We start from the raw sequence: 26,319 nt of genomic DNA, 5'->3' as shown, positions 1-26,319 counted from the left end.
TCTCTCTCTCTCTCTCTCTCTCTCTCTCTCTCTCTCTCTCTCTCTCTCTCTCTCTCTCTCTCTCTCTCCTCATCCTCCCCCCCTCCCTTCTACCCCTAAAGTGGATCTTGGTGACAGCTCTGGTGGTGGTGGAGGAGGTGTGTATAACCTCAGCTTGGAATTCAGATCTTTTAGCCCCTGCTATAGTCTTGACTTCACCTGCCCTCCCAAATATCCAGGGCTTTTCCCCGTCACACCGAACTGACACACAACGAAATAAAAGCAGGAGTTCAAAGGTGGTCTGTGCTAGAAACACTACCCTACTCCTTCCAACCCAGACTGTGACCCTGACGGTTCTCTTTTCTAGGTCTCTGGCTCTGTTGGGAACGCAAGAGTGAAAATCCTCTGGAGAGATGGGGATGGAGTTCAGTTGAAAGAGTGTTTTGCAGGAAGATCTAGGAGGAGGTAGCAATGAAGGGTACATGCCTGTAATCCCAGCATTCAGGAGGTAGAGGCAGGAGGATCAGAAATTCAGGGTCTTCCTTGAAGCCAGCCTGGGCTACATGAAAACTCATCTAAAAAAAAAAAAAAAAAAACCTCACTGGATAGCCAACTCTTGGAATCTGGGCCCTATTAGTAGACAGTCAGTTGTTTTGCCTTTCTGAGTCTCAGTCTATGGAACCAGTAAGAATATGGGCTAGACTCATTAGGCACAGGAACAGTTTCTCTTCTGGAAAATAAGCAGGCTGTCTTAGACTGGTGCAGCTTGTTTCGCAGCACTGTATTAAGCACTGAGGACCAAGAGGTAAATTAGAAATGTCTTTTGCCTGGACTCTCCTGTTGCCAAAGTTTCCTCCACCCGGACTTTCTCTCTGGCTTTGAATGTATTTTCTCATCCTTGAAACCACCAGCCCAGGACACGATTATGAACCTCAGTAATGCATGACTGAAGAAAGAGGACATTATTGGTTCAGTCCCAGAACATAACAAACAGTGTGGGTCGGACAGCATGAGGTAGGGAGGTATAGTCACAGAGTGGGAAGACAAATCCCAGGAGAGGTTCTCCAAGCCTCCAGCCTCTTAAAGCATGCAGATGCCAGCCAGAAACCACTTCTGAAATAGCTGTTTTCTGTCCCTATCTCCCTCTGTCTCTGTTTCTCCATCATTTCTCCTAACATTTACTTTATTGTTTTTTTTTTTTTTTTGGTTTTTCGAGACAGGGTTTCTCTGCATAGTCCTGGCTGTCCTGGAACTCACTCTGTAGACCAGGCTGGCCTCGAACTAAGAAATCCGCCTGTCTCTGCCTCCCAAGTGCTGGGATTAAAGGCGTGCGCCACCACCGCCCGGCTATTGTTTTTTTATTGTGTGTCGATGTACATTCGATTGCTGGTACCTTCAGGCCAGAGGTGTCAGATCCCTTGGAGCAAGAGATACAGGCAGTTACGAGCTGCCAGATGTGGGTGCTGGGAATGGAAGCCATGTCCTATTGGAAAGTAATACAAGCTCTTACCCAGTGAGCATCTCTCCAGCCTCCCTCCCTCTCTCTTCCCCCACCCCCACTCAATTTCCCCTCCTCATTCCCCTGAAATGTTGCCCCAGCTTTTAAGACGTGTGTGGAAAATGGCCTTTCTTTATTGTTGCAGTGAACACTGATTTAAAGACCACGACCACCTGTGGTGTTGTCACCGGTGAGCTACCTAACAGTAAATGCAAAAGCAGACTTCATGTGGCCGGTAGTCTCTGCTCAGCCTCAAAGATATCTGTACTCTTGACTTCATTTTGTAAGTCAGAGAGGAAAGCCAGGAAGGCTGCTTGTCTTCAGTTGGATTCCTGCGGTTCAGTCACCTGTAGAATAACAACCAATTCAACCTATCACAAGGCTCAGCAGGTTTTACCTTTGGCATGCTTGCCCTGGGCCTTTGAATGCCTGGAGATGATTCACCCGGCATTGCAGGGGGGCAGGCCACCATCTGTAGATTACATCATCCTGCTTGTAGCTTCTGAGAGATAACCTGGGGTCCTTAGGCCTAAGCTTTAAGGAACCAATTCCTGTTCCAAGGCCTGGTCTATAGGTATAGAGGAACAAGCCACTGGAAAATGCCAGGTGGTGGGCATCTGGCGTACAGCACACTCTTCTAGGCAGCTTGGAAAATAAGGTGTGTGTGTGTACACACACACACACACACACACTTAGACTTGTCATAAGCAGCCAAGCATACTTTTCAGGAAGGAAAGGACATGGGGTTTTTGTGTGTTTGTTTGCTTGCTTGTTTGTGTTTTTTTTTTTTAAGCAGAAAATAGCTCAGTTGAGCCACACTTTATAAAAGCGTGCTGGCCATCAGCCAGGGTGCTCCAAGTAGACCCCTTGGTGATGGCTTAATCCCTTATTGTTCTTACTTCATTTTGCTTTTCCCAACAAGTTGGAGGAACTCTAAGTTATCACATTTTCCTCAGAGGGAGAGGCAGGAAGATAGCTCAAGGCTACCGTGGGCTGCATAGGGAGAATCTAAAGCATATTCCGAACTCCAGTGTAAATACAACGAAGGATTAATGGTTGACCAGTAGTTTCAGTGGTGCTAGGATTCTTGTGTCTCTTTTTAGCCCTATCCCTGGCTATCTTGAAGTTCAGCTTCCTTATCTCCAGAATGAGTAGAAGTATCCACTACCCTATCCCAGGGCTTTGTCACGAAGATTATACATGGAAACACAAGGCTTACGTCAGCACGTGTTGGAAGTGGTGCCTCACACTTGTAACCTCAACACTGGAGAGGCAAAGATAGGAAGGGAAGATGACCATAGTTCAAGGCCAGCTTGATCTACACCGTGAGTTCCAGACCAGCCAGAGAGCTATCTCCAAGGCAAAAACCTCAAAACAAATTGGATGCTTTGCTGTGGGAAGAGTTCAGTGAGGAAGCTTGCCTAACAAGTGCGGATGCCTGGGTTTAATCCCTGACAGCACAGGGGAAAAAAGGGGTGGGGTAGGCTAGAAGTATTTATAACTGTGAGGGCTTTGGCCCATCAGCGGAAGTCTAGAGGAAGGGCTAACTCTCCAGCCGTTGGGTGGCGAGGACCGCCCTGAGATCTGAGATCCCTGGCTTTGAAGCATAAACATTGATGGAATGGAGAAGACACACTCATCCCCTAGGTCCTCAGGGCACTTAGACGTGGGGAGCCCACCCTAAAATGCCTTGTCTATCGAAAGGAGCTGAAGCCCCAAACAGGGGATCCCCACACAGGACAGGGTGTTGACTGGTTACTCCCCACATTAAGGGATTCTGACAAGGCACTGGACTTCATTTTCCCAGTTCAGTTTCCTGCCTCAGGCATAGTTTAATTTGCAATGGGGGAAACACCAGACCTAAGAGGGAACAGGCAGGGCAAAGCCAGAGGATTCTTGGCTGGATGACTCCATCTTCTTTTTTCCCTTAATCCAGTATTGTTAGTGTCTTAAAACGTTTACTTTTTCTTGTTTTAGGGGTTGCTTTTTCTTTTCTCGTTCTTTCTCTCTTTCCTTCCTTATATTTATTTATTTATTTTCCCCCTATGTTTGCTATTTTGACTCAGCCTGGAACTTTTGGATTTAAGTAATTCTTCCTCAGACTCTTGAGTAGCTGAGAGACAGGTGCACTTCACTATGACTGGCAAAATATGTCCTTCCTTCTCCTCCCTTGCCACCCGCTGGAAGTCCTCTTAGGGAATCCATAGCATTCCTAATTTTAGGGACCCTAAGGAAAGCCAGCTACATTTGCAAATTAAGGAGGGGAGGGTTGAAACAACACGGGGAGAATTGAATAAGAGGAAGACAGATGGTGTGAGGGCTGGGGGAAGGGACGAGAGATCCTGGAAAACTTATGTTCGCCGATTTGCAAGAATGTTTTCACTTAACCATTTCTTACCTGACTCCTGATTTTCAATCACAGAAAACAGGGTGTGTCAAGATTTGGGGCCACATGCGCCAAGAGCCTGGACACTCGGTGTGGAGAGAGCCTAGCCTTCTGGGGCAGAACAGGGGTGGTCGGCGATTGGGACTGTCCCACGAGGGGGCGCGTCTCGGGCTCTAGGACCCGCCCTCGGCGCGCTGGGCGCGGGGAGGAGACCCGGGAACCCCGGAGCCCGGCGCTCCGCCTCCCGTTTCCGGGGCAGCGCAGTTACCTGCACCGCCGGAGCCACACCTGGCGGAGGCAGAAGTCTCGGGGCGCGCGGCGGGGCTCCGGCAGTGGCTGCGGGCGGCGGCAGCGGCGTGGAGCGCAGCGCGCGGCGGCAGGGACAGGCAGGCGGCGGCTCGGGCCGCTCTCCCGGCTGGCTGGCCGCGTACTCGGGCCGGCTGGGCGCCGCGGCGGGCGCACATGGCAGCGTGAGAGGCGGACGGCGCGGGGCTGGGGCCGCAGGGCCGCATGGACAGAGGCGCCACTCCGGCCGGCCCCCGTTAGGGCCCCCGATCCGTGGGCGCCACTCCCCGATCATGCTGCCTCGGCGGCCGCCTGGACCCAAAGCGGCCGGCCCGAGCCGCTGAGCCCCGTGGCGGCCGTGAGCTGCATGGGGGAGCGCGGGCCAGGCTCGGGAAGATGCCCCGGCCGGAGTTGCCCCTGCCGGAGGGCTGGGAGGAGGCGCGCGACTTCGACGGCAAGGTCTACTACATAGATCACAGGAACCGCACCACCAGCTGGATCGACCCGCGGGACAGGTAGGACCCGGAGTGCTCCGACCCGGACCGGGCACCGCGCCTGGGCCGCACCTGCCCTTGGTGTGCAGGGGGACTCTTCGTGTCTCTTAACAGGTCTTAGTTTGCCCCCCGTCCACACCCTCACCTCTCTTTGAGCTATACTCCTGCCCTGAGAGCTGCAGAGAGGGGCGGACGCCAAGCGGACCGCCCGCAGCCAGCCCCAGGTGGAGGACTTAGGCCCTAGTGGCACCTGCCCAGAGTTTTGACCTTAAGCTCTAGCAGGGTCCCCGACCCCTTTAGAAAGCGAGGTCTGGCCAGGATGAAGGCAGAGGCTAAGCCAGGTGAGGCGAATCTTCCCGGGGGACTCCCTTGGCCTGAGAGGGGGTGGTTCTGGCATGGAGGGGTAGTAGGGAGCCCACGGGTCGCTGGGAGACTGCTGGAGGAAGGACATTCTGTTTGGCGAGGAGAAAGCAGCTTTTTGACAGGTGCTTCGTTGGCTGCGGAGAAAAGCTTTGGAGCAAGTCTGGGGAAGCTGGAGGTGGGAGGGGGAGGAGGGAGCGCGGGGGAGGGCTAAAGAGGGAGACTGGTTCTCCAGGAATCTCACAGCAAGTTGGAAGCTGTTAGGATGCAGATAGAGGTGAGAGGCCTCTGGCAAAGCCTTGCCCCTAGCCTCCTCTCCTCCCTTTCTTCCTTCTGGGGCCAGAGGCTCCACAATTCTGACCTCGGTGGGCACCTCGGGGGAGGGGGTGTCTGTAGCTTGAGCTTTTACTGAGGCAGGTAGAGTCTTATCATCCCAGATTCCTTCCCACTTTCAGCTACTCTCACCTGGCCCAGATCTGCCCTGGGAGGAGGGGAGTCGTCCTTTGCAGAGAAAATGTGTGGTCAAATTGTCCTAGGAATGTTGAATTTTCAACTGGTCTGTGACCTTGGGGGTTTGGTGCTGGTGAAGCCACCCGGGGTGAATTTGTTCGACCTTTCATCTTATGGGGTTCAGATGAAGGGATCTGAGAAGTCCAGAATGGGGTGTATAGCAAGATGAGGGTTAAAGAAAGAAAAAAAAAGCAGAAAGCAAATGAGTTCACTTTCTCTTGAGTTCATTCATTCATTCGTCATTTCTTGAGTTCCTACTCTTTGCTCAGCAATAGGCTTCTTTATGTAATTAGGAAGAGAAAAAATTAATACTACAGAGTGTTAGGCAGGCTGCTTTGGTCTTTTGGCCTCAGTTTCCCTTTGTATCTGATTAATGGTGTGCTTGGAAAAGGAGTAATAATGGGAACTCAGGAGCTAGAAAGACAGGCCAGCCAGGACTACCTAGTGAGACACAAAAGTTGGAAAGTTTATAGAAAACGCAAGCCTGATTCCTTCCCATATGCCTCACTCCACCTCTTCCCCTTTCTTTCTCTGTGTGTGTTTAATAACGGCGTGCATGCATGTTTAATACTGTGAGCGTGGAGGTCAGTGGACAGCTTGTAAGAGTCCATTAGCTCCTTCCGCCTAACAGCCTCTGTCGATCAAACCCGGGTCAGGCTCAGTAGCAAACGGCTTAACCCACTGAGCCATCTCACCAACCCTCAACTCCAGTTTCCCCGTGTTTATTTATTTGTTTGCTTGTTTATTGCTTATTGACTTTGGATCTTTGAGATAAGATCTTTACCAGGTAGCCTTGGCTGGCCTGGAGATCTGCCTGCCTCTGCCTCCAGAGGACTGGGATTAAAATCTCGAACACTACTTTACCCAGTTTAGTTTTCTCATTGTTTTAAACATAAGAGAAAATCTGGAACCCAGGGATGTGATTGGCTCCTAGTGTTTGGCTCTTTCTACTTACTATTAACCTCTAATCTTGTCTTTTCCTCCCAAGGCCTCTCCGAGCAAGCTACCCCAAGGGGCTCTGTAACTGTTGGGGAGCTTGACAACTTATTACCCTTTAGAACAAACAACTTCAAGCTTATGTGTCCTACAATGTAAGTCCCTGCAGCTGAGCTCAGGGTGCTGCTAGCAGTAGGGTAGTGTGTTGGGGGTGAGCACTGCTTAGCCAGCCTCGATGACGACCGTGCATCTGAGGGCGTAATAGAGCATAGAAAACGTCTCAAAAAAATACCAGTCATCCATGTTGGTTAGAAGATAGTCTGCCAGGTAGTAGAGTTGTATGCATGTTTGTGACTTCCTGGTATGTCTATCCGAACTATTGCTTAATACTTGCCTTTACATCAACTCATTAAAAATGTTTTGCGTCGTTTCGCTCATGGGAAACTAGCAATATCTATTGCCATTAGTAGAAAAGAATCTTTAAAAAGGTACCACTCTCCGTTGACTACACTACTTATTATGAATCACCTTCTGCACTGGGCCAGGCCCAAACAACCTCTGTCTTTAGGCAGATTGCCTTGGTCAGAAATCATAGCCATAGCAGTGCCTGGCGAGCCACTCACAGTCTTTACCTCTTCATCCCATCTGCACTGGGTTTCTACGAAGCCCCCTGGGTTTGGGGTCAAGGTTGGGGATCACTCTTGATCCCCAGCCAGCTTTGAGCGGTTTGAGGTGCAGCTACTCAGAGCATGCTGGTTTCTCTATCTTTGGAATCACTTGTATACCTGGTAAGGGGTTGTGCCTTTTAACCCGGCCTATGTGGACATGGGCTCATTGCTTAACCTCTGTGAGGTTTGAGTGCTTTCCGTAGGTGATGGAAGCAGTTGGTTAAGTGTTCTCCATGAGGCTCCCAGTCCTATCATTTCAACCTTCCTGTCTCTCCGTACCCCAGCTGATTATGGGAGAGAAGGAGTTATGTAGGAGCATTAAGCTTGGAGCAATTTAACAAAACTTGAAAGAGCTTCAGGGGTTATGTGAGGGGTTAGGGAGGAGAGGTAAATTCTCCCAGAGTAGTTAGTTACATCTCTATAACTAGTTTATGGTGTAAAACAAACAAGTGAAAAAACATATTTAAGAAAATTCCACCCCTTAAGAGTGTGTGTATCAGAGCGTACATCACAGCCATGCCCGCCCATTCCCCTGAATTTCAAAGAAGTAAGTCAAATGGTCCTTCAGTTGGAAAAGGGATTTCTCAGCCACCAAGGACAAAATAGTGTCTCCGGTTACCAACCCTAAAGAATGTCTTGGCACATTCCACCCTCTGGGACTAAGCTGTTTTGTGTGCTGTCCATGGAGCTGCTGGGGGTAGAGAATCCAGTTCTCAGCTCCCCCTTTCACCAGGGGGGTGGAAGAGCAGCCAAGCAGCCAGCTTTGCCAACTCTCTCCCCTTTTCACCCAGCGAAGACCGGGAGGCTAGAATTCCTGAGGATGGTTGTCCCAACAACGGGAGAGGGTCCAGTGGGCAGCTTGGACCCTGCCCACTGGGCCAAAGGCTGCAGTAGCACCCAGGCTTTACCCAAGTCAAGGCCAATCGGGAGGGACAAGTCCCTAGAGAACCAGGTGCTGCAGGTCATACCTGAACACCCACTAGGATCTGGGTGCCTTTTGCATCAGAACATAGGTGCTTCTGGAAGCTGCCAGCAAAGGACAAGCCTCCTGCTGTGTTCTGAGTCCTGGTCTGTAAAAAACAAATGCACCAATTGTTCGCTGAGGAAGACTGGATCATGGGGACTGGCTCTACAGAGAAGATTCCTGAAGCATGCTCCTGGTTTTGTGTTCAGACTTTGTGGGACTCCCTGGGAACTCTGAACATTTTGGGGGGTCCAGCAACAAGTCCAGTAGCTCAGGACTCAGCTGTCTCCCCAACCATCACCAAACAGTCAGTGTTTGTCAACTTATTCAGAAATGATTTTTGCTGTAGGAACTTAAGTCTGCAGTAGTTGAAGGCCTTCATCTAGGCCCGCTTAAGTCCAGTGGAAGAACATGACTGTTCCCCACCTACTATATACAAGAGGCTCTGAACATAATTTCTGGGCCCAGTGAACTCCAGGTTCATAACTCCTGCCATAGAGAAACTTGCAAACTGCTTGTCACCCTCGGTAAGCATTCTTTTTGGTGGAGAACGGATAATGGTTGAACGTTTTACTGTATTCAGGAGGGCAGCTGAGAGGAAGCTTTCCATGAGTTGTTAGTTCTGTAAATCCTCCCGTCAGCCCTAGGACTTGAATTATCTGAGGTTCTGGGAGACTAAATGCAGTGAAGCCACACATAATAAGTACTTACTTATTAATTTTTAATAGCATTGGGATTGAACCTTGGGACTCAGGATTGCTAAGAAAATGCTCTACCGATGAGCTACTTGCCCCAGGTATCACCCAATGTTTGCAAAACTATCTGAATGTTAGGCATGCTGAATCTAGACAGAACCTGTTTTTCCTATTTGTCTGTCTGTCTGTCTGTTTGTTTGTTTGTTTTTACATTCATTTGTTTTTATTTTATGTGCATTGGTGTTTAGATGTATGTCTGCCTGAGAGTACTGGTCCCCTTAGAACTTCAGTTATAGAAGTTAGGAGCTGTCCTGTGGGTGCTGGCAATTGAACCCAGGTCCTCTGGAAGAGCAGCCAGTGCTCTAGACCTCTGATCCACTTCTCCAGCCCCTCCCATCGATTGACTGGTTGGTTGGTTGGTTGGTTGGTTGGTTCATTGGTTAGTTGGTTGGTTGGTTGTAGTAGTGTTGGGGTAGAGCTCAGCTTCCAGCCCACGCTGACTTGCTGACTCAGGACCTCTGCTCCACTGAGGTAAGAATCTGGCCTTGGGAAATGGAACTGAGCCAGGAAACAGTTTCACTTACCTGTGACCATTCTGATGGTCAACCAGGTGGCAAGTATGGATAATGGAAACAGGGGTGGGTGTTCCGATCCTGAAATCTTGTGTCCACCACTTGGCCTCTAGTAACTTTTGCCAAATGTCTGTATCCTCTCTGCACCTTGGTTTTGCCTGTTTTTTATTTGTTTGTTTTTGCACGAGGAGTTACACATAAACCACCAAAGGAGGCTGTGTGATCTGAAGCAGCAGCAGCAGCAGGCAGGATGGTTGGTCTGCATTAGAGGCTGGCGTACTGGAGGCACTGGAAAATGTCACTTCTTCAGCTCTTAGGAAAAGTACCTGTGAGATTCCTAAATCAACCAGAGGTTGGGTCTCCACCCAGCTGTGCAGTTGGAATGGGCCTTTCTGATGACATAATCCAGGCTTCTGATTTCACTGATGAAACTCAGACGAGTGACTTAGCCAAGGTCACACAGCAAATCAATTTCAGCCTTGAGTAAAGGTTGAAGCTCCTCTTTTTCTTATGGAAACTTTTCCCTAAATACCAGCTCTGGAGCCTCCTAAACTCTGGTGATTTGGTGAGCTGTTCATAATCAGTTTTTGGTTGTGCTAGCCAAGCAAGTCTCATCCGTGTCATTTGTGTGTGGTGTCTCCAGAATTGGTGATGCACGCACAGAACAGTGAAAGGCTAGCGATCAGATGAGAAGTTTTTATTGGTTAACATGGATTTTAGGGACATTTTGACTGTTGTCACGTTCCAGGTTTACATTGTGATCACTTGCTTAGGTGGGAGTGTCACAGGTCTGCTGGGGAGTTTGACCAAAGCTGTGTGTTTCATGCTTACACTCCTAATGTCCCGTGCATACACAATTGCAACACGAATACCTGTATGCCAGTTATTTGAGGGCTTTTCTACCAGCATCTAGGCTTCAACTTAGCCAGATGTGACGGAATACCCCTGTAATCCCAGCACCCAAGGAGCTAAGACAAAAGAATAATGCGTTTGAGGCTAGCCTGGGCTATATAATACCATGGTATCCCCATTCCATGAACACCTACTATGCAAAGGAACATCTTGTGTCAATTGTAAGAAATAGGTTATAAAACCTATTTCTCGAGATAAATAAGAAGCAAAAGAGGTTCAGAAGCCCACCAAGGTACGAAGCCATAATAAGTGATACCGAGTGTTGAGTTTTAGCTCTGAGCTGCTCTGAGGGTTCAGCATTTGTATCATTTAGTCTTTCAACAGCTGTAGGAAGTCAATAGGATCACCGTTCCGTCTTCAGATGGGGAAACTTAGAAAGGTTCAGTCAAAATTAATACCCAGCAAAGCAGGCCTCTCAGTCAGTACCCTAGTAGTAGCCTGCTCCGGCTTGATCTATGTCAGGCCCAAAACGAGCCCCGTGACAAGTTGGGCTGAAGTTACTGAGTTCTCTCAGAATGAGCAAATCTGACATTGATCTCAGGGGAAGATGCCACTAAACTCCCTTGACTGGAGAAGCCAGTGGTGGCCCCTGGTGGCAGCTTAAGATTGTTTGGAGCCTATTCTACTTTCTGGGCACAGAAGCCATGAGGATGAGAGACCAGGGAAGGAGTCAGACTCTGAAAGATGCAGAGTTGTGCAGTGAGGTCATGATCGCTTCCAAGTTGCTTGGGCAAATCTGCCAGCCAGGGAATGAGTAACAGAGTAGGCAGCAGCTCTTCTCTGGCTTTATCCCTCCCGCTTCTAGGAGAGGGCTTAGCCAAACTGACCTGATTTTCCAATCCCCTAGGGTCCCAGGTAGCTGTGAGAGAAACACTGCCCTTTTGAAGAGAGAGAATCAAGTTGCCTTAGTTACCAGGAAGGCTGGCATGTCAAGTGCAGGTACACAGAAGGAGAGACAGGCTTGACTGTGTGAGAGAGAGCAAGAGGTGGCCAGCATGTTGCCTCAGGGAGACTCCATGGCCAGGATTCAGGATTGAGCATCTTCAGGGAATGCTAACCTAGTGGCTGGTGGCTGTCCATGTAGCGTCAAGAGCTTGCTGAAAACACGTGGCACCTCCTTAGCTCCCCTTATTCGGCCCCTCCCCGGGGAGGGGGAGGGCAGATAAGTGGATTCAACTTCACTTAAAGAACTGGCTTCAGCAGCGTTTTGGGCACTGGCAAATGGCTCTTTGAAGAGGGAGCACTTCACCCTGGAGAGGACCAAGAGCTGGACCTGTGCTGAGTCCGCATGGGAAGGCCACGCCGTGCCTCTCCCCATGTTGAATCCCTGTTTCAGAATGTGATGGTGGGAGAGAAAAACTATGATTTTGTTTTTTAAATCAATTAACCTCCATAGAGAAACCATTTAAGCCTCTAGCTCCTAGGCAGGTAACCTCTTACGAACATAATTTAGTGGAATTGGGAGGGCAGGATATGCAGGCTTTCAGTGTGGTTGAGTGAGGAGAGCTTTCTATAAAAAATGCTTGTCTGGGAAGAGTAGATGGGTTGAGAGAGTAGGGAGGGGGGAACAAAAAGAAAAGACAAGTGTGTGGGGTCATGTGCTCCCCCCACCCCCACCCCCCAGTGCCTCCTAGATGCTTCTACCCGTGACATCTCCCAGTTGGGAAGAAACGGGATCTTTCAGTTTCAAATGTCTGCCAAAGAAAAGGGACCGGGGCTTAAATTCTCACTCAATGGTCAGCCAGGGAGGGGGGAAATGAAGCTGCGTCAAGATTAGGGACACCTTTGTTGGCTCTTTCTTTTTTTCTTAGCCCTCCATTCATCACTGGCTGGCAGCAGGGACACCAGGCCGGCAGCAGCTGCTGAATTTCCCCAGTCGGCTGCCTGCTGTTGTCCCGGTTTGGTAGAAGTCTCTCCCCCACCCCCACCCCACACCTTGGCTTCTCCTGTCCCTGGGCTGTCATTGGAGTATCCCTGGGATTCACCGACTGGCAAACAGACTTGGAGGGATAAGGTATCAAGATCCAGGCGTCAGGTGTCTGTCAGGTGTCCGCTCAAATGAGATGATCGAAATAACCTTCCCACCTTGCCTCGACGGCGGCTTTCTCAAGCTCCCCGAGCATTTCTCTGTGTATTTCAGGAATGGTTTGCAAGTGCGAACCAATGCAGTTTGAGTTCTGAGAGAAAGGGAAGGCAAAGGGAAGGGACTTCAGTAAATAAATACAGCAAAAGAAATAGACATAGCTGTCAATATGCATACTTTGTCTCTCTTTGGGGAAAACACATGTATGGTTGTAGCTCACCCTAAGTACAGCCCAGCCCACGGTTCCCTACGCTCCATGAAGATCACTGGAGGGCACTAAATCAAATCTGGCACTCTTTTCTCTAGCAAATGACATTGAACTGACTCCTTCTCCTTAGCTGTAAAATAGGGAGATGTAAAATATGCTGTGTCTACCCCAGAAGTTTGTTTGGAGAGATAACACTAGTGTGTATGATTACAGCACCCTAATACCAGGCTTTACAAGTGAAGCCATTACTAACTAGGCAGACTGGCTTACCCATCTGTCTTAGTAGAGGAACAAACCCCACCGTTTCCTCCTTCCTAGCTGAAGTCTCTCAATGGCCATAGCTCCCTTGAACCAGGCTGACATGAGTGCTTACCAACCATCTTGGCAGCGCTCACTATATAAATAAATCAATAAACTTTTCCTCCTGGGTCTTATCAGAGGCAAGCCCTTCTTTGGAATTTCTTGAGTGAAGTGACTTGCGGGTGAGCTGGCACCAGAACTGTGCGCATGGAGCAGAAGCAATGACTTTGTGCCTGTCGTGGCAGAGCTAAGAAGGAGCATTCTCTTGTAACTGCTTTGCTGGCGGGTCACTTCCCTCCATCTCTTTCCCTTTAGCTGCTGGAGAATCTGCGGATTTGGGCAAGCTTGAGGTGCAGAAGCACCCCCCACCCCCCCCACCCCACCGCATTTACCAGTCCCACCCAGCCAGGTGTTGGCCATTCACTCCACAGGTATTTATGGAGTGCCCGTGGTGAGGCTGGGGATCAGAGCAAAGTCCCACAGTAGTGGGGTGGATGCTTTGTTGAGGAAGACTAGCCACCAGTTAAACAGAGAGTGGCATTGGTTCTCTCAAATTCCTTTACCCATGTGAGGGAAACAGACAAGCCATGCTGGTCCTATGAAGCCTGGATTTGGAAACTGGAAACCTTTGTGCCCGCCGTAGGGTGTTCCTGAGCTTGCTGTGGTGAGCTGGTTTGAGTGCTAGGAAGGAAAGTTGTGAAATACGGAGTCTCCCAATTCATGGGATTTACTATGGATTGCTGAGTGACTTAGCATTCACGGAACTATGCAAATTCACGGAACTGTGCAAATACAGCTAGAGGTGATGGGGCCCTTTTAGTCCATTTCCTTCCTCCCAGTCTCATCTCTTTGTTAAATGACTGGATGTCATTTAACAAATATTTATTGGATGGCGTGCCTGGAATATGTCAGCCTGCATTCTACACTGGTGAATCAGCACTGAGTATCACAACAGAAGCCGGTGCCCTCCTGAGGCTTATCTTTGAGAGCACTCCCTGATCCCAACCTTCAGGAGGCGTGGGAAGGCCTCAGAGCAGTGGTCCTCGACCTTCCCAGTGCTACGACCCTTTAATACAGTCCCCCATGTCATGGTGACCCCTAACCATAAGATGCTTTTCTTTTAAAGATTTAATTTATATGAGTACACTATAGCTGTCTTTAGACGGCATCGGATCCTATTACAGATGATTGTGAGCCACCATATGGTTGCTGGGAATTGAACTCAAGACCTCTGGAAGAGCAGACAGTGCTCTTAACTGCTGAGCCATCTCTCCAGCCCCAAGATTATTTTCTTTGCTACTCCATAACTAATTTTGCTACTGTTATGAATCATAATATAAATATCTGTGTTTTCTGATGGTCTCAGATGACCCCTGTGAAAGGGTCATTTGACCCCCCCCAAGGGGTCGCAAGTCACAGGTTGAGAACCACTGACTCAGGAAGTAGAGAAGGGAAGGTGGAGAGTCTCAAGTCACTCTGGGAGAGTTCCAGTTCAGACTGCGGTATGTTGCGAGACTCCGCCTCCAAAAGAAAAAGAGAATAGAAAATCTTCAGTTGATTCTAGGGTGCAGCTAGATTAGAGAATTGCAGGTATCGTTGAATATCTGCTTTCCAATTGAGTTGAAATGAGATTCTGTGGAGGAAATACTGCATGAAGGGCACCCAGGTGAACATCTTCCGAAAGTATGCTATCATACACTTCTACTTGGAAACGTTGAGTCGGTTCAGGAAGTGGTGGAGAAGTGGGCATCTGGGGGATGTCAGATGCTTTGCTTTTTTCCCCTCTTCTATACCTGTCTTGGTATTGTTTTCCCGATGTGTGAAGTATAGAAGGCTCCTTGCCTTCTGTGGATGGGAAAATATCCCACCCCCATTGCATTTATGATGAATTTAAATCAATGGACCTAAGCTGTTTAGTTGTGAGCCTTGGGGCTAGCCTCAGCTCCCTTTCTACCTGAAGGACTAGCTCGGGATTCTACCCAGGCACCTGCATCCACCAGCCCCTTGAAGAGAGGCTGCGCCTCTCTTCACCCTCCATCATGGCTTGTTGACCAGAACTGATCCTGTCTAATGCTTACTAAGACTTGACACTGTGTCGATCTCTGGGCTGTGTGCTTTGACTGTATCATCCAGCTTCGCCCAAGAAACAATGCTGAGACAAAATCTCTTGCCATCTCCATCCTCATGACCAGGAAACGGGGGTGTAGGGAACTGAAAACTTGCTTGAGGTTACAAAGCTACTAAGTAGCAAAATTGTCATTTGAACCGCCTCACCCCTTCAAGTTCTTCACCATTCTGTAGGTCAGGCCGTGCTAAGCTGTTTAGGAGAGCAATACTGAGTTGGTTTGATTATTTCAGCCAGAGCTCCTTTGGCTTCCTGTGATACCAATGGCTACTTAAAGTCGCTTAGGGCTTTCTGCTTGGTCTACTCCCGTTTTAGCAGATGTGCCTCTCAGTATGTAGGGTTGGTGTGCTCTTCTTCATCCATTTGGTTTGTCAGCATCCCTCCAAGTAACACTTTCCTTGGCCTAAGTTTCTATCCACAGTACAGACTTCCACCTTCTTAGAGACCCTGTTCTGCTTAATGGAGCCCAATCAGATGATTTGGGTCCAATCATTGTTTGGCAAGAACCAAGTCTCCCTGTAGTTTCAGGGACCTGGACAGCCCGTGGACTTGGTCTGGAGCATTTTTGTTTAGCCGCTGGAGCATCCTTTGGGATATTTGTTTTCACTGGAAGTCAAGCGAGTCATTTCGGACTTGGGTTTGCTGAGCCAGAAGTTGGTCTGACCATGCTTGGATTACCTTCCACTTGTACACGCTGGGTAGAGTCAAAACTAAGACTTCTAAGCCAAGTGTGGTAGCACACACCTATAATCCCAGCACCAGGGAGGTTGAGACAGGAGGCTCATGTTTGAGGCCAGCCTGGGCTATTTCATGAAACCATGCCTGGAGAAGAGAAAAAAGAAAGAAAGAAAGAAAGAGTGAAAGAAAAGAAAGAAAAAGAATTCCATGAGTTTTGTATTCGAATGTGTGATTCCTGATAGGCACTGTGCAAGGAATGGGTGTAGCATTGAGTACAGACTGACATCCTACTGGTGCTCAGACAGTGGCACAACAAACAGAACAGCGGCAGACTGCAAGAACACAGAAGATAGTGCATTAGCAAGTAACACACCATGTCCGTGTCACCAAAGGTCAGGGTGCAAAATTAAAAGGATGTATAGGTGGGAAAGTGAGGGGTTTTTTTCCTTAAGTTTAAATAAGACTTGTCTATATTGCCTATCTCTTCATCTCGTTAGCTAGCCTTTCTTCACCGCGGCCATGAGTCCAGGGCACAGTATTGGCAACAAGTAGTAGTATTCCTGACTGTAGCCAGGGAAATTTTTCTTCTCAAGGCCATGCGATCTGCTAACCACGAGCGTCACTCTGGAGTGACTCCATGCAGATGCACTGTGCTATTCAACCTAGTCCAGATCTCTGGAGGTGATATCCAGACTGAACACTGAGAAAAAGACCTCCCGCCACCCAACCCCTAAGGGTGGAATCTTAGGTTAGATAAGTACTGCTCAGGGGCACAGATCTGCACTAGTCACGAGAGAGATCCAAAGAGAGTCCCTCAGCCTCCCCCACAGCCCTGCTCACGATCCCTTCCTGGCTTTTTCCCTAGAGGCTCTTCTCTCTCAGGTTTTCATGGATTTGTCTTCTGTCTGCTTAGATTCTACCCCAGAATAGATCTGCAGCCTGTGTACCTTTGCCCTATCTCCCATGAAGAACAGGAGGGCCACACCCTCTGCCTGCACTTCACCCTGCCTCACCACTTTCCATCCATCCTCTCCACTACTCTGGGAACAAAGTGCCAGCCGCAGTGATGTTCTAATGCTGAACAGAGGCTTCCTTGGTCTCCCAGTGGTGCACCAGTGCTTCATGATGGCCATTCGTACAGGGACATGGAGGAGGCACTTTTCATCCTCCCTCTGTCCATCCCTCCCCATGTGCCTCCCATGTGCCTAGTATCTCCCAGTCTTCAGCTGGCTGCTCTTAGGGGCCCCTTTCCGAGTACCAGTATCATGTGAGAATTTCAGCAATCCTGCAGACGGCTGCAGATCTGCACACGGGTCTCATCTTGGTCTCAAACGTGTTGAAGCATGTGGTTGTTCAGATTCTACAGGGGATACAGTGCAGTGTGGGTCTTCTTCCTGACTAGTTCCCATCACCCCTACCCATACGCCCTTGCTACTTTCAAAAGCACCTATCTTGAGCCTCCCCTCCTTCCACCAAGGTGCCAAATTCTGTTCTTTCCCCAGGCTTTTGATGCCTTATTCCTTTCTCTGTGTTCCCACAGAGGCTGAGGTAACAATAAAGACCAGGTGAGGGGCCTCTCTCTCTGTTGGCCAGCCTGTGCTCAACTTGAAGTTCCTGCATCATACCCCCATGCTGACCACCCCCCTTAGAAGCTGGCCAGTGCTTGTTTTCTAAGCCTTGTTTTCCTTACTTATAAGGAAAAGAATAAGAACAGTGCTGACTTTACTGTTGGTGTTATTGTTATTTTGGTGGTATTTTTAAACAGAGTCTTACTCTGCAGCCCAGACTGGCTTTAAACTGTTAGCAGCCTCAAGCCTCTCAAGTGCTGAGACTAAAGATACAGACTATCACTTTTTTGTTCGTTTGCTTTTTGAGACAGAGTCTCACTATGTACCTCTAACTCTCCTGGATCTCACCATGTAGACCAGGCTACCCTCAAACTCTCAGAGAGTAGCCTGCCTCTGCCTCCCAAAACCTTGGGACTAAAGGCATGTGCCACCATACCCAGTTATGAGCTATCATTTTTAAAAGGAATGTTTTAAAAATCTCATTTGGGCTAGGGTGATGGACCTGTTTGGTAAAGTACCTGCAATGTGATTAAGTTTTATTCTCAGTACCCAACATAACAGTCAGGTGTGGGAAGATGGAGAGGGAACATCCCTGGGGTTTCCTGGTCTAACTGAATGAGAGAGCTCTAGGTTCACTGAGAGACTCTCGCTCTAATCAGGAGATGAAGTGGTTAAGGAAGATGCCCAGTGTGGACCCCTGGCTTACACACACACAGAATGTGACACACCACACACATACACACTCAAACACACACATCCATGCTCATACCCACAAAATACATAAGCAGATGAATAAATAGCTCTTTCTGGGTTACGAGTCTAGCTCAGTGGTAGGGCAGTTATTTACTTATCATTCAGGAGCCACAGATTTTATCCCTTGCACCACAGAAATAAAGGAACATACAAAACTCTTCAGTCTTCTCAAGCATACTTAGATGTGTAGTATTTGGAATGATTTCAGAAAGACAGCCAAGTTTTAAAACGACTGTGCAAAATCCTCATGCCTCACTTACCTGGATTTACTGTTCTACATGTCTGCTTGCGTTCTCCTCCCTGCCCCCCCCCCAATATAACATACAGCTGGAAGGCTCTGTATGAAATATAAATGCTTGTACCTAGAGAACTAGCGGTATTTCCAGTTTCTTCCAGCTTGGGTATATTTGCATGTACATCATGTGACATCTTAGGGTTAAGGGCCAAGTTAAAACATGATATTCGTGGTGTTCCATGGACAACCTGTATGTATGGGCTGAAGGTTATTTTATATTTTTACTAATTTTCCTCATCTGTGGGGTAGAACTTTCCATTTTCACTTTATGCTGGTGCTCAGATTTTTCAGATTTTTGAGCAGTTCAGATATTGGATTTGGGAACTATGGATGTTCAGTTTTCAGTATTCAGAACATTATCTTATTGAAGATAAGTTGGAGTCTTTTTCATTTTAATTTTGCAAGTGTCCCCCAACCTCACGGTATTCAGTAGATGAAGTTACCAAATTCTCAACACTGGTCTGCTGCTTCTAGCCTATGTGGATCAGAACAGTTCCGAAGCCTGGCCTACAATCTGCTTTTCCTTTTGTGTGGCTCCCCTGTCCCCATTATAACCACAGGGACCTCACCTTTCAGGACACTGGGTCCCTGAGACCAGCCTTTTCTGCCTTCCCTTCTGCAGCTGAGTTAAGAAGGTCTGTTCTAGTCAGGGAGGCTGCAGCTCACTTAGAATAGCGCTTGTCCAACATGTACAAAGCCCTGGGCTTAATTTTCCAGCATTCCATAAGTTAAGCATGATGGTTGGCACATTTCCGCAGTTCCAGCATTCAGAGGTTGGGGCAGGAGGGACAGAAGTTCAAAGCCATCTCATATATATAGTAAATTTGAGAACAGCCTGGACATCAAACAGAAAACAAGGAAAGGAAAGGTCCCTTCTGGTTCAAAGGCACAGTGGCCTACGAAGGCTGGGGCTGGAAAAGAGATTGCATAAGCACTTGGGGGTGGGAAGCTCAGGAAGCCAAAGACAACAACCCAGACCCACCTGGGGCAGAAGGGAGAGCAAATGAGGTACCATAATCTCCTCACTCTTCCCTCTGCCCCCCTCCCTGCATCCCCACGTATGAACCTGCCTTTTACTAACTTGTGACTTTGGGTAAACTCTGAAGTACTAAGAAATACCAGTAGTTAGTAGACCACTGTAGTGTTCTTGTGCTGCTGACCCAACCTGTGTGTAAGGCTGCAGCTCACCGCAAACTCTCAGTCCAGACACAAGCAAGAGATGCTGATTGAAAAGATAAAGATTGGTTCTGAACTGGATTTCTGGGGTAGATAGGCATGTACTGACCTCTAGCCGCTGTTCACTTGGGTGTTGTCACCAGCAGTGGGCACCTGGAGGGCATTCCTTCCCAGAACCATAGAGCAATTGTTCTAAAGCTCATGGCATAGGTCTACCGCCACATCTAAGTAGTTGTTTGGTTCCAGACCATCCCCCTGTGGCAAACTCCTATTCACTCATATGAACCCTCTCTTCTTGTCCCTCAGAGCATGATGAGCTCTAGATCAGCTCATGCCCACGGCCTCAGAGCTTGGTAGAGGTGCCCACTGAATCAACCTCTGCATTAATTGTTTAAAGATGTTTCACTGACACATTCATTGCATGTTATGTACCACTACAGTGAGGTGTTTCCGTGACGTGTATGAGCTGTGTAAAACAGTGTATACTGTCAGCAGGTCCCATCAGTCCATGGGATGTGAGCACAGGCTCGAATGTTGAGTATTCTACTTTGGGTGGCCTCTTTTCTTGGTATGCAGCCCAAGCCTCTTTCCTGTGAGCTCTGATCTGGGATCTGCCACATGGCTGTAGAGTCATGAGCAGCACACTTTTACAGCCTGCTATAAACACTATCAGAAAGGAACTGCTTAGTTCATTCTCAAAGCCTAACATGGAGTAAGGTATCAAAGTGGGGTGGAGCAGGGCGACAGGGCTCACCTGATTAGGGCTTCACACCTGCCGAGAAAATGCAAGGCTATGACTCCACATCTTGGTGACCGGGAGAGCTGGATGCCAAAGGTTAGAACAGCCGAGCTCAGTGTCTGGGGGACATGGGGCCAGTGATTGGACCCTCACAGGAGTATTGTGTTTATTGGCTGTTGGATACAATGAGGAGATGGAAAGGCCTCTAACAGGTCACAGAGGCAGGATTGCAGTCTTCCAAGATCACAGACAGGAGCAAGATGGGGAGGCATCATTAAGGTTCCTAGTAGGCTTCCCAGGCTGGAATCTGTGGGCCCGTTTACCACCCGACTCCCCGAAACAAAGGACTGACAGAAGACAGAAATCAAGGTGGGCAAGGGAAGCTTGGGCTGGGTAACCCAGAAGCCTACATGTAAAACCTAGCCTGAGCCTGGGGCCCTACAGGGTGGCTCCTACTCTGGGCTGGCTGACCAGAGGGTAGGGAATGAGCCACAGGCAGCTGAGAGTGCTGGCTGGTTTCTCCTAGCATGAAGGCGACAAGGGTGTGTGACCAGATTCCAGAGCCTTTGCCATTCCAGATTGGGACACTGCCCTTCCTGGTGGTGCTCACCTGTGGACTGTGTTTGAGTGTAAGTAAGGACCTTGCCCTGCACATTCCTGAGATAATATGCCCGGGCCCTGCCTCTGCCTTCCCCTTTCTCCCATCCTCCTTAGACATCCCTGACAGTCTGCAGCAGAGAGGCTGACACCCTTCCTGGGTTCATTTCTGGTGTGTTTCATTTATAGCCATGCGTGGCTGTGTAGATGATCCAAGAATGAGTCTTTAGCAGTCTACCCAAAGTCCTCTTGGGAACATCCCAGGAAAAGAAACCAATATTCTGTCAAAGCCACAGATAGCTTTTCCCCTTCCATTCCTTCAAAGCAGGGTTTCAAAGAGTGGGGTTCCCAACACCTCCTGTGTAAAGCCACCCCCACAGAACTACGTGACCTGGGTAGAATAAAATTTCAGGGTTCCCGGGTATCTGTGTTTTCAATATGCTTCTTCCTCCGTTCAAGAATGGCTTGCCTTGAGACATCACTCATGTCCAGTGTGGCCCTCCTTCCCCAGAAGGTGCTCCATTTGAGCTGCTTGTGTAGGGCACATCTGCATTCTTCTACTGAGAATCTTCCCCATTGCTTTCGTGGTCTCATGGGACTGCTCCACTCAGTGGGGAGCTCTGATTCCTACCAACAAACTAACTGCCTTCTTCTGCCCCCTGTCATAGTGTGAGCACTAAGCCAAGGAGAGCCCAAGCTGAGATTGGCAGGAGACATTGCTCGCCTGTTGGGGGCTGAGGAGACCGAGATGCCCTTGGGGATGCACAGTGTCGTTTGCATGCATGTGTGTATTTGAGGCAGGGTCTCAAAATTGCTTTTTAGTGAGTAGCTGAAGATGACCGTAAACCCCTGATTTTTCTACCTCTCTCAGGGCTGGGATTACAGGCATGCGATGTCCTGCTGGGCTTGTTCAGTGCTGGGAATCCACCCCAAGGCTTCATGCACGCATCACTAGCCCCTGTGTAATTTTTTTTTTTTAAGGCGATGCTTTATACAGTGAAGCTGATCTTGAACTCCTGATTTTCCTGACTCATCTCTAAAACACTGGGATTATAGGAGTGTGCCACCACCCCTGGCTCTTCTGTTTATATTCGGGAAAGATGCTATGGTTTGACAGTCTTTCTGCTGTAGGAGGGGAAAAAACAAAAAGACCCTGTAAAGAACTTTCCAGCACCAGGCCCAAGTCCACACCCTGGGTTGCTATAGTGCTCAGACTACCCTGCCCTCCTGTCTGGCCATGAAACTCAAAGGGCTTCCCTCTGCTTTCTCAGAGCTCAATGTGATCTTCCTAAGAGGTTTGCCATTACTATTAGTCCAACCCGATAACTGTTGATCCAATCAACAGACATCAGATTAAGCTTCCAGTGCCCTAGACAGGCTGTCTCTGGTTGTGTTGGTTGTGGGGAGAGCCAGGTTCCTGGAATCCAAGGATCCAAGGATCTCTCCTTGTTCTTCTTGATCTCCAAACCTGCCTTACTGGTTCTGGGGCCTCCTGTGAGCTGGCTTATAGTAGACAGTAAGACTTGGAAACGGTAGGCCTGACCTAAGGAGGCCCTGCATGCTGCTGTGACCACAGGGCTGGGAAGTTGGGGAAGGGACCACTCTCTGTAGGAGGCTTAGAACTGCCTTGAAAAGGAAGGGCAAACTGGCTAAACAGCCTCTGAGCGGCCGAGGGCCCCAGCAGTGAATGCTTCAAGATGGAGCCCGTGAGTCAAACTTCCATGTTTAAAAAGTAACATACTGATAGGAAAGGTGAGTTACTATGGTGACTGTCTGCTGGTGGTAGTATCCTCTCAGATGTCCCTGTCTTCAGTCAGAGGCCATCTTGCAAAGCAGTGACCAGGGGACATGAGAAAACCTCCCGCTCCTGAGAACCCCTCCACAGGTCCTGTGCTCTGTGGAAGCCAGCTTTCGTGGTATGTCCCCAGGCTGCCTGGGCTTTGTTCCTGTTCTCTGTCAAAAGATGATTTTTAAAAATCTGTAGTTTAAGCTTAGCCTGATGGCTCACACCCTAATTCCAGCACTTAGTGAGGTGAGGCAGAAGGACTACTGCAAATTTGAGGCCAGTCTTGAGGATCCCATCTCAAAAAAGGGGGGGCTGTATTGATGGATGGATGGATGGACGGACGGATGGATGATGGATGGATGGATGGATGAACGGATGGATGAGCAAATTCGTCAGTAAGTCTGTAGTCTGGGGCTGTTCATCGCTACTTTGATCTTCATGTAGACCAAGTGAAGTCCACAGGACTTGATCTGTTTACAGTGTTTTCTTGGTCCCCAAAGTTCAGAAGTGGAATCAGCCCCATTATATTTATTATCAGATTGTTACTCAGTATGAGCCTAACCATAATTACAGAAGCATTTGCATTTTACATTGAGCAAAACTTGGCTATAATCGTATTGAAAACAAAACCATGTCTCATGGTTCACTGGATTACCTCAGACTTACCAAATAGCCAAGAATGACCTTGACTTTCTGATCCTCCAGTCTCTACCAAGGTCCTGAGTGCTGCGACTTCAAGCCTGTACTTCCATGCCTGATGTACATGGTGCCTCCTGGAATCTAGGCAAGCATTCTACCTTCTGAGCGACATCCCTGGCTTTTGAACTAAATTATTCTTAATTTAAAGATAGACATAATAGAAAGCTTGTCATTTTAACATTTTTTAATGATTTTATGTTTAAATATTCATTTTGTGTGTGCATTTGTGTGTGTGTGTGTGTGTGTGTGTGTGTGTGTGTGTGTGTGTGTGTTGGTTTCCTTGGAGGCCAGCAGAAGGCACTGGATCCCCTGAAGCTGAAGTTAGAGCAGTTGTGAGCCACCTGACATGGATGCTGAGTACTGACCTTCTCTCCTCTGCAAGAGCAGCCTGTTTGTTGGCACCAAGCTGTCTCTCCAGCCCCTGTTTTAACCATTTAAAATTATACAGTGGAGTAGCACGGAGACATTCCCACTGTCTGCTTCCACTGGCCAACTTTATAAAGAACATGCTTTATTTTGTAAATCTGTCACTCTGGGGTTGGAACCAGGAGGCACGATCAGAGGCAGTGTCCACTTAGAACTTGGGAGGCTCTGAGATTGACCCACCAGCTCCAAAACCATACACCCATTAAGTGGCAACTCCCTAGTCCTCCCTCCCCATAGCCCGTGCCAGCCACCATTCCACCTTCTGCCTCTGTGAATTTGACTTCTCCATGGATGCTGTGTAAGGGACCCACAATGCATCTGTCTCTGGGCCTTGCTGTTTTACTTAGCATAATGCTCTTAAAATCTATCCAGGTGGTAGGCTGTATCTCAGTCTCCTTCCTTTTAAAGACTGAATTGATTTCTCTTGAACTTGTATACCACATTGTGTTTCCTGGGTTACTTTTACCTTCCAGTTATTATATTACTGCTGCAGACATGGTATTTAAATATATATACAAACACAGACACGCACACAGACACACAGAGTTTTTTTGAAATAGAGTTCTGTGTATTACAGACTTGGCCATCCTGAAACTGAAACTCGCTGGCCTCAAATTCAGAGATTCTCTTGCCTCTGCCTCCTGAGTAATGGGACTAAAGGTGTGTGTCCCCATACCCAGCCCAGACATGGTATATGGTGTTCAAATACCTGCTTGTGCCCATGTTTTCGGTTGCTGTAGGTATAGACTCAGAAGCAGAAGCTGGGCCCTGTGCTCACCTTATTTTTACCTTTTTGAGGCGCTCCATCCTTTTCCCTCAGAGTCTGCATCATTTCATGATCCCACCAGTGGTCACCAACAGCTGTGTCTCTTCCGGTCCTTGCCAATACTTTTTTCCTGCTGGTTTAGTAGCCACCCTAATGAGTGTGAAGTGGGATCTCCTTGTGGTTTTGATTTGTTGTTGTCTGTGCTGATGAAAGAGATGCTTTGTGAGAATTTTCCGGTGTCCGACTCTTAGAAGCTGTGATGCCCGGTGTTCTTCCTGGCTCCATTCCCCTTCCTCCCTTTGTTATTTGAGTCCTTTACCTGCTACTCTGTGCTGCTCCTTCCCATCTGCAAAATGGATCACACAGGAAACTGTACGAAGAGGCTTCATCTTGTGAGTGCTGAGAACCGAATCTTGGCCAGCAAGTGCCCATAACTGCTGAAGCCATCGCTCCAACCTCTCAAATAAATTTTTATGTGTTGGGAGCTGAACTTAGGTCCTCTGTAAGAGCAGTAGATATTGTTAACTACTGAGCTGTCTTTACAGCCCCAGGAAGCAGCAATTTAAGGAAGCCTGCCATAGGGAGAGCATGTGTTGTCTGAGTGCTGAGCCTGAACGGAGCATAGCTGCTCCCTTCCGTCACCTGGGCATTTTCTTCTCTGCCTTGTCAAGGGTGGCAAAGGCCTTGCTTAGAAGATAGAAGTGAGGTGATAGAATCTGGTAGGGCGAGCACATCAGGAACAGAATCATGGAGGTCTTCAGGATCCCTCTTGAGATGTGAGTACGCAGAGCTGGCAGCTGCTAGGAACCTCTGAGAGTGCAGTGGAAAACCAGCCGCCCTGTGCTTTCTGGCAATAGCTATTGAAACAAGTGACTAGCCAAGAGTAGATTGCCAAGAGTGTTAAAAGCAGCATATGTCCATAGGTATCATGTCCTGGTCCATAAGCCACATCTCCCGAGTCTCTTCATAGTTCTCACCTGGTGTCCTGCCACTGGCGTTACTTCTCAGAGCAGAAGGACCCTGGTGACGGCTTCCTCCATGTCCTAGGGTGGCTGCCTAACCTGCTCCCTTAGCCCTGGAGGAGATGCCAGGGAACGAAAGCTATGTCCATCTCTTCCTTAAAGTCTAATTTGACACCCTTAGCAAGGTCCAAGGAACAGATGTACTAAAGGAAGGCAGAACTCCCACCCTCCCCACCTTCGCCCGGTTACACTTGGTGTTGTGGCCCAGTTTAAAAGTCAAGAGCTTCTGAAGAGGGCCAAGGTCGAAGAGACACGCTCTCTCCGGCAGTGGGTTTTCATCTGGAACAACCAGGTGATGGCTCATGTTGGTTCTTTGTCATGTCAGCCTAAAGTTTTTCTGTTAAACAGCATCTATTTATTTATTTATTTGTGTGCACATATGTACACATGCATGTATACATGTGTGCATGTGCTTGACAGAGCATGCAGAGACTCACAGGATAGCCTTCAGTAGTTTCTTTTCTCCTTCCAGTATGTGTGTCCCAGGAATTGAACTCAGGTTGTTACCTCTGGCTGCAAGTGTCTTTTCCCACTATGACATCTTGTATCCCAGGGAATATATTTAAATGATTGCTTCCTTCCTTCCTTCCTTCCTTCCTTCCTTCCTTCCTTCCTTCCTTCCTTTCTTCCTCTTTTCTTTCTTTGTTTCTTTATATAGTTTCTTTCTGTTATTGTTGTTGTTTTGGAGGTTTGGGAGTTTTGTTTGTTTTCTGTTTTTAAGGTTTACTCATTTTTGTGTGTGTAAGTGTATGTGAATGAGTGTGAGTGTATGCAACATCTGTGTGGATGCCATAAGAAAGTGTCAGATCTCCCGGAGCTGGAGTTACAGGTGAGTTGTG

The 26,319-nt window shown here is 48.4% G+C and overlaps 1 protein-coding gene across 1 annotated transcript in view; it reads left to right on the top strand.

The window, feature by feature from the left end:
* The first annotated feature begins 4,115 nt into the window (after positions 1 to 4,115).
* Positions 4,116 to 26,319, top strand: part of Wwc1 (WW and C2 domain containing 1) — a 146,856-nt gene continuing 124,652 nt past the window's right edge. Inside the window, exon 1 of the mRNA XM_028756466.1 lies at positions 4,116 to 4,663. Within this exon, the coding sequence (XP_028612299.1) occupies positions 4,545 to 4,663 (119 nt within the window). The 5' untranslated portion in view covers positions 4,116 to 4,544. The remainder of the gene's footprint in view (positions 4,664 to 26,319) is intronic.

Source organism: Grammomys surdaster, unplaced genomic scaffold (assembly GCF_004785775.1).
Source record: "Grammomys surdaster isolate TR1022 unplaced genomic scaffold, NIH_TR_1.0 126121, whole genome shotgun sequence".
NCBI lineage: Eukaryota > Metazoa > Chordata > Mammalia > Rodentia > Muridae > Grammomys > Grammomys surdaster.
This window is presented reverse-complemented; position numbering and strand designations above follow the sequence as displayed.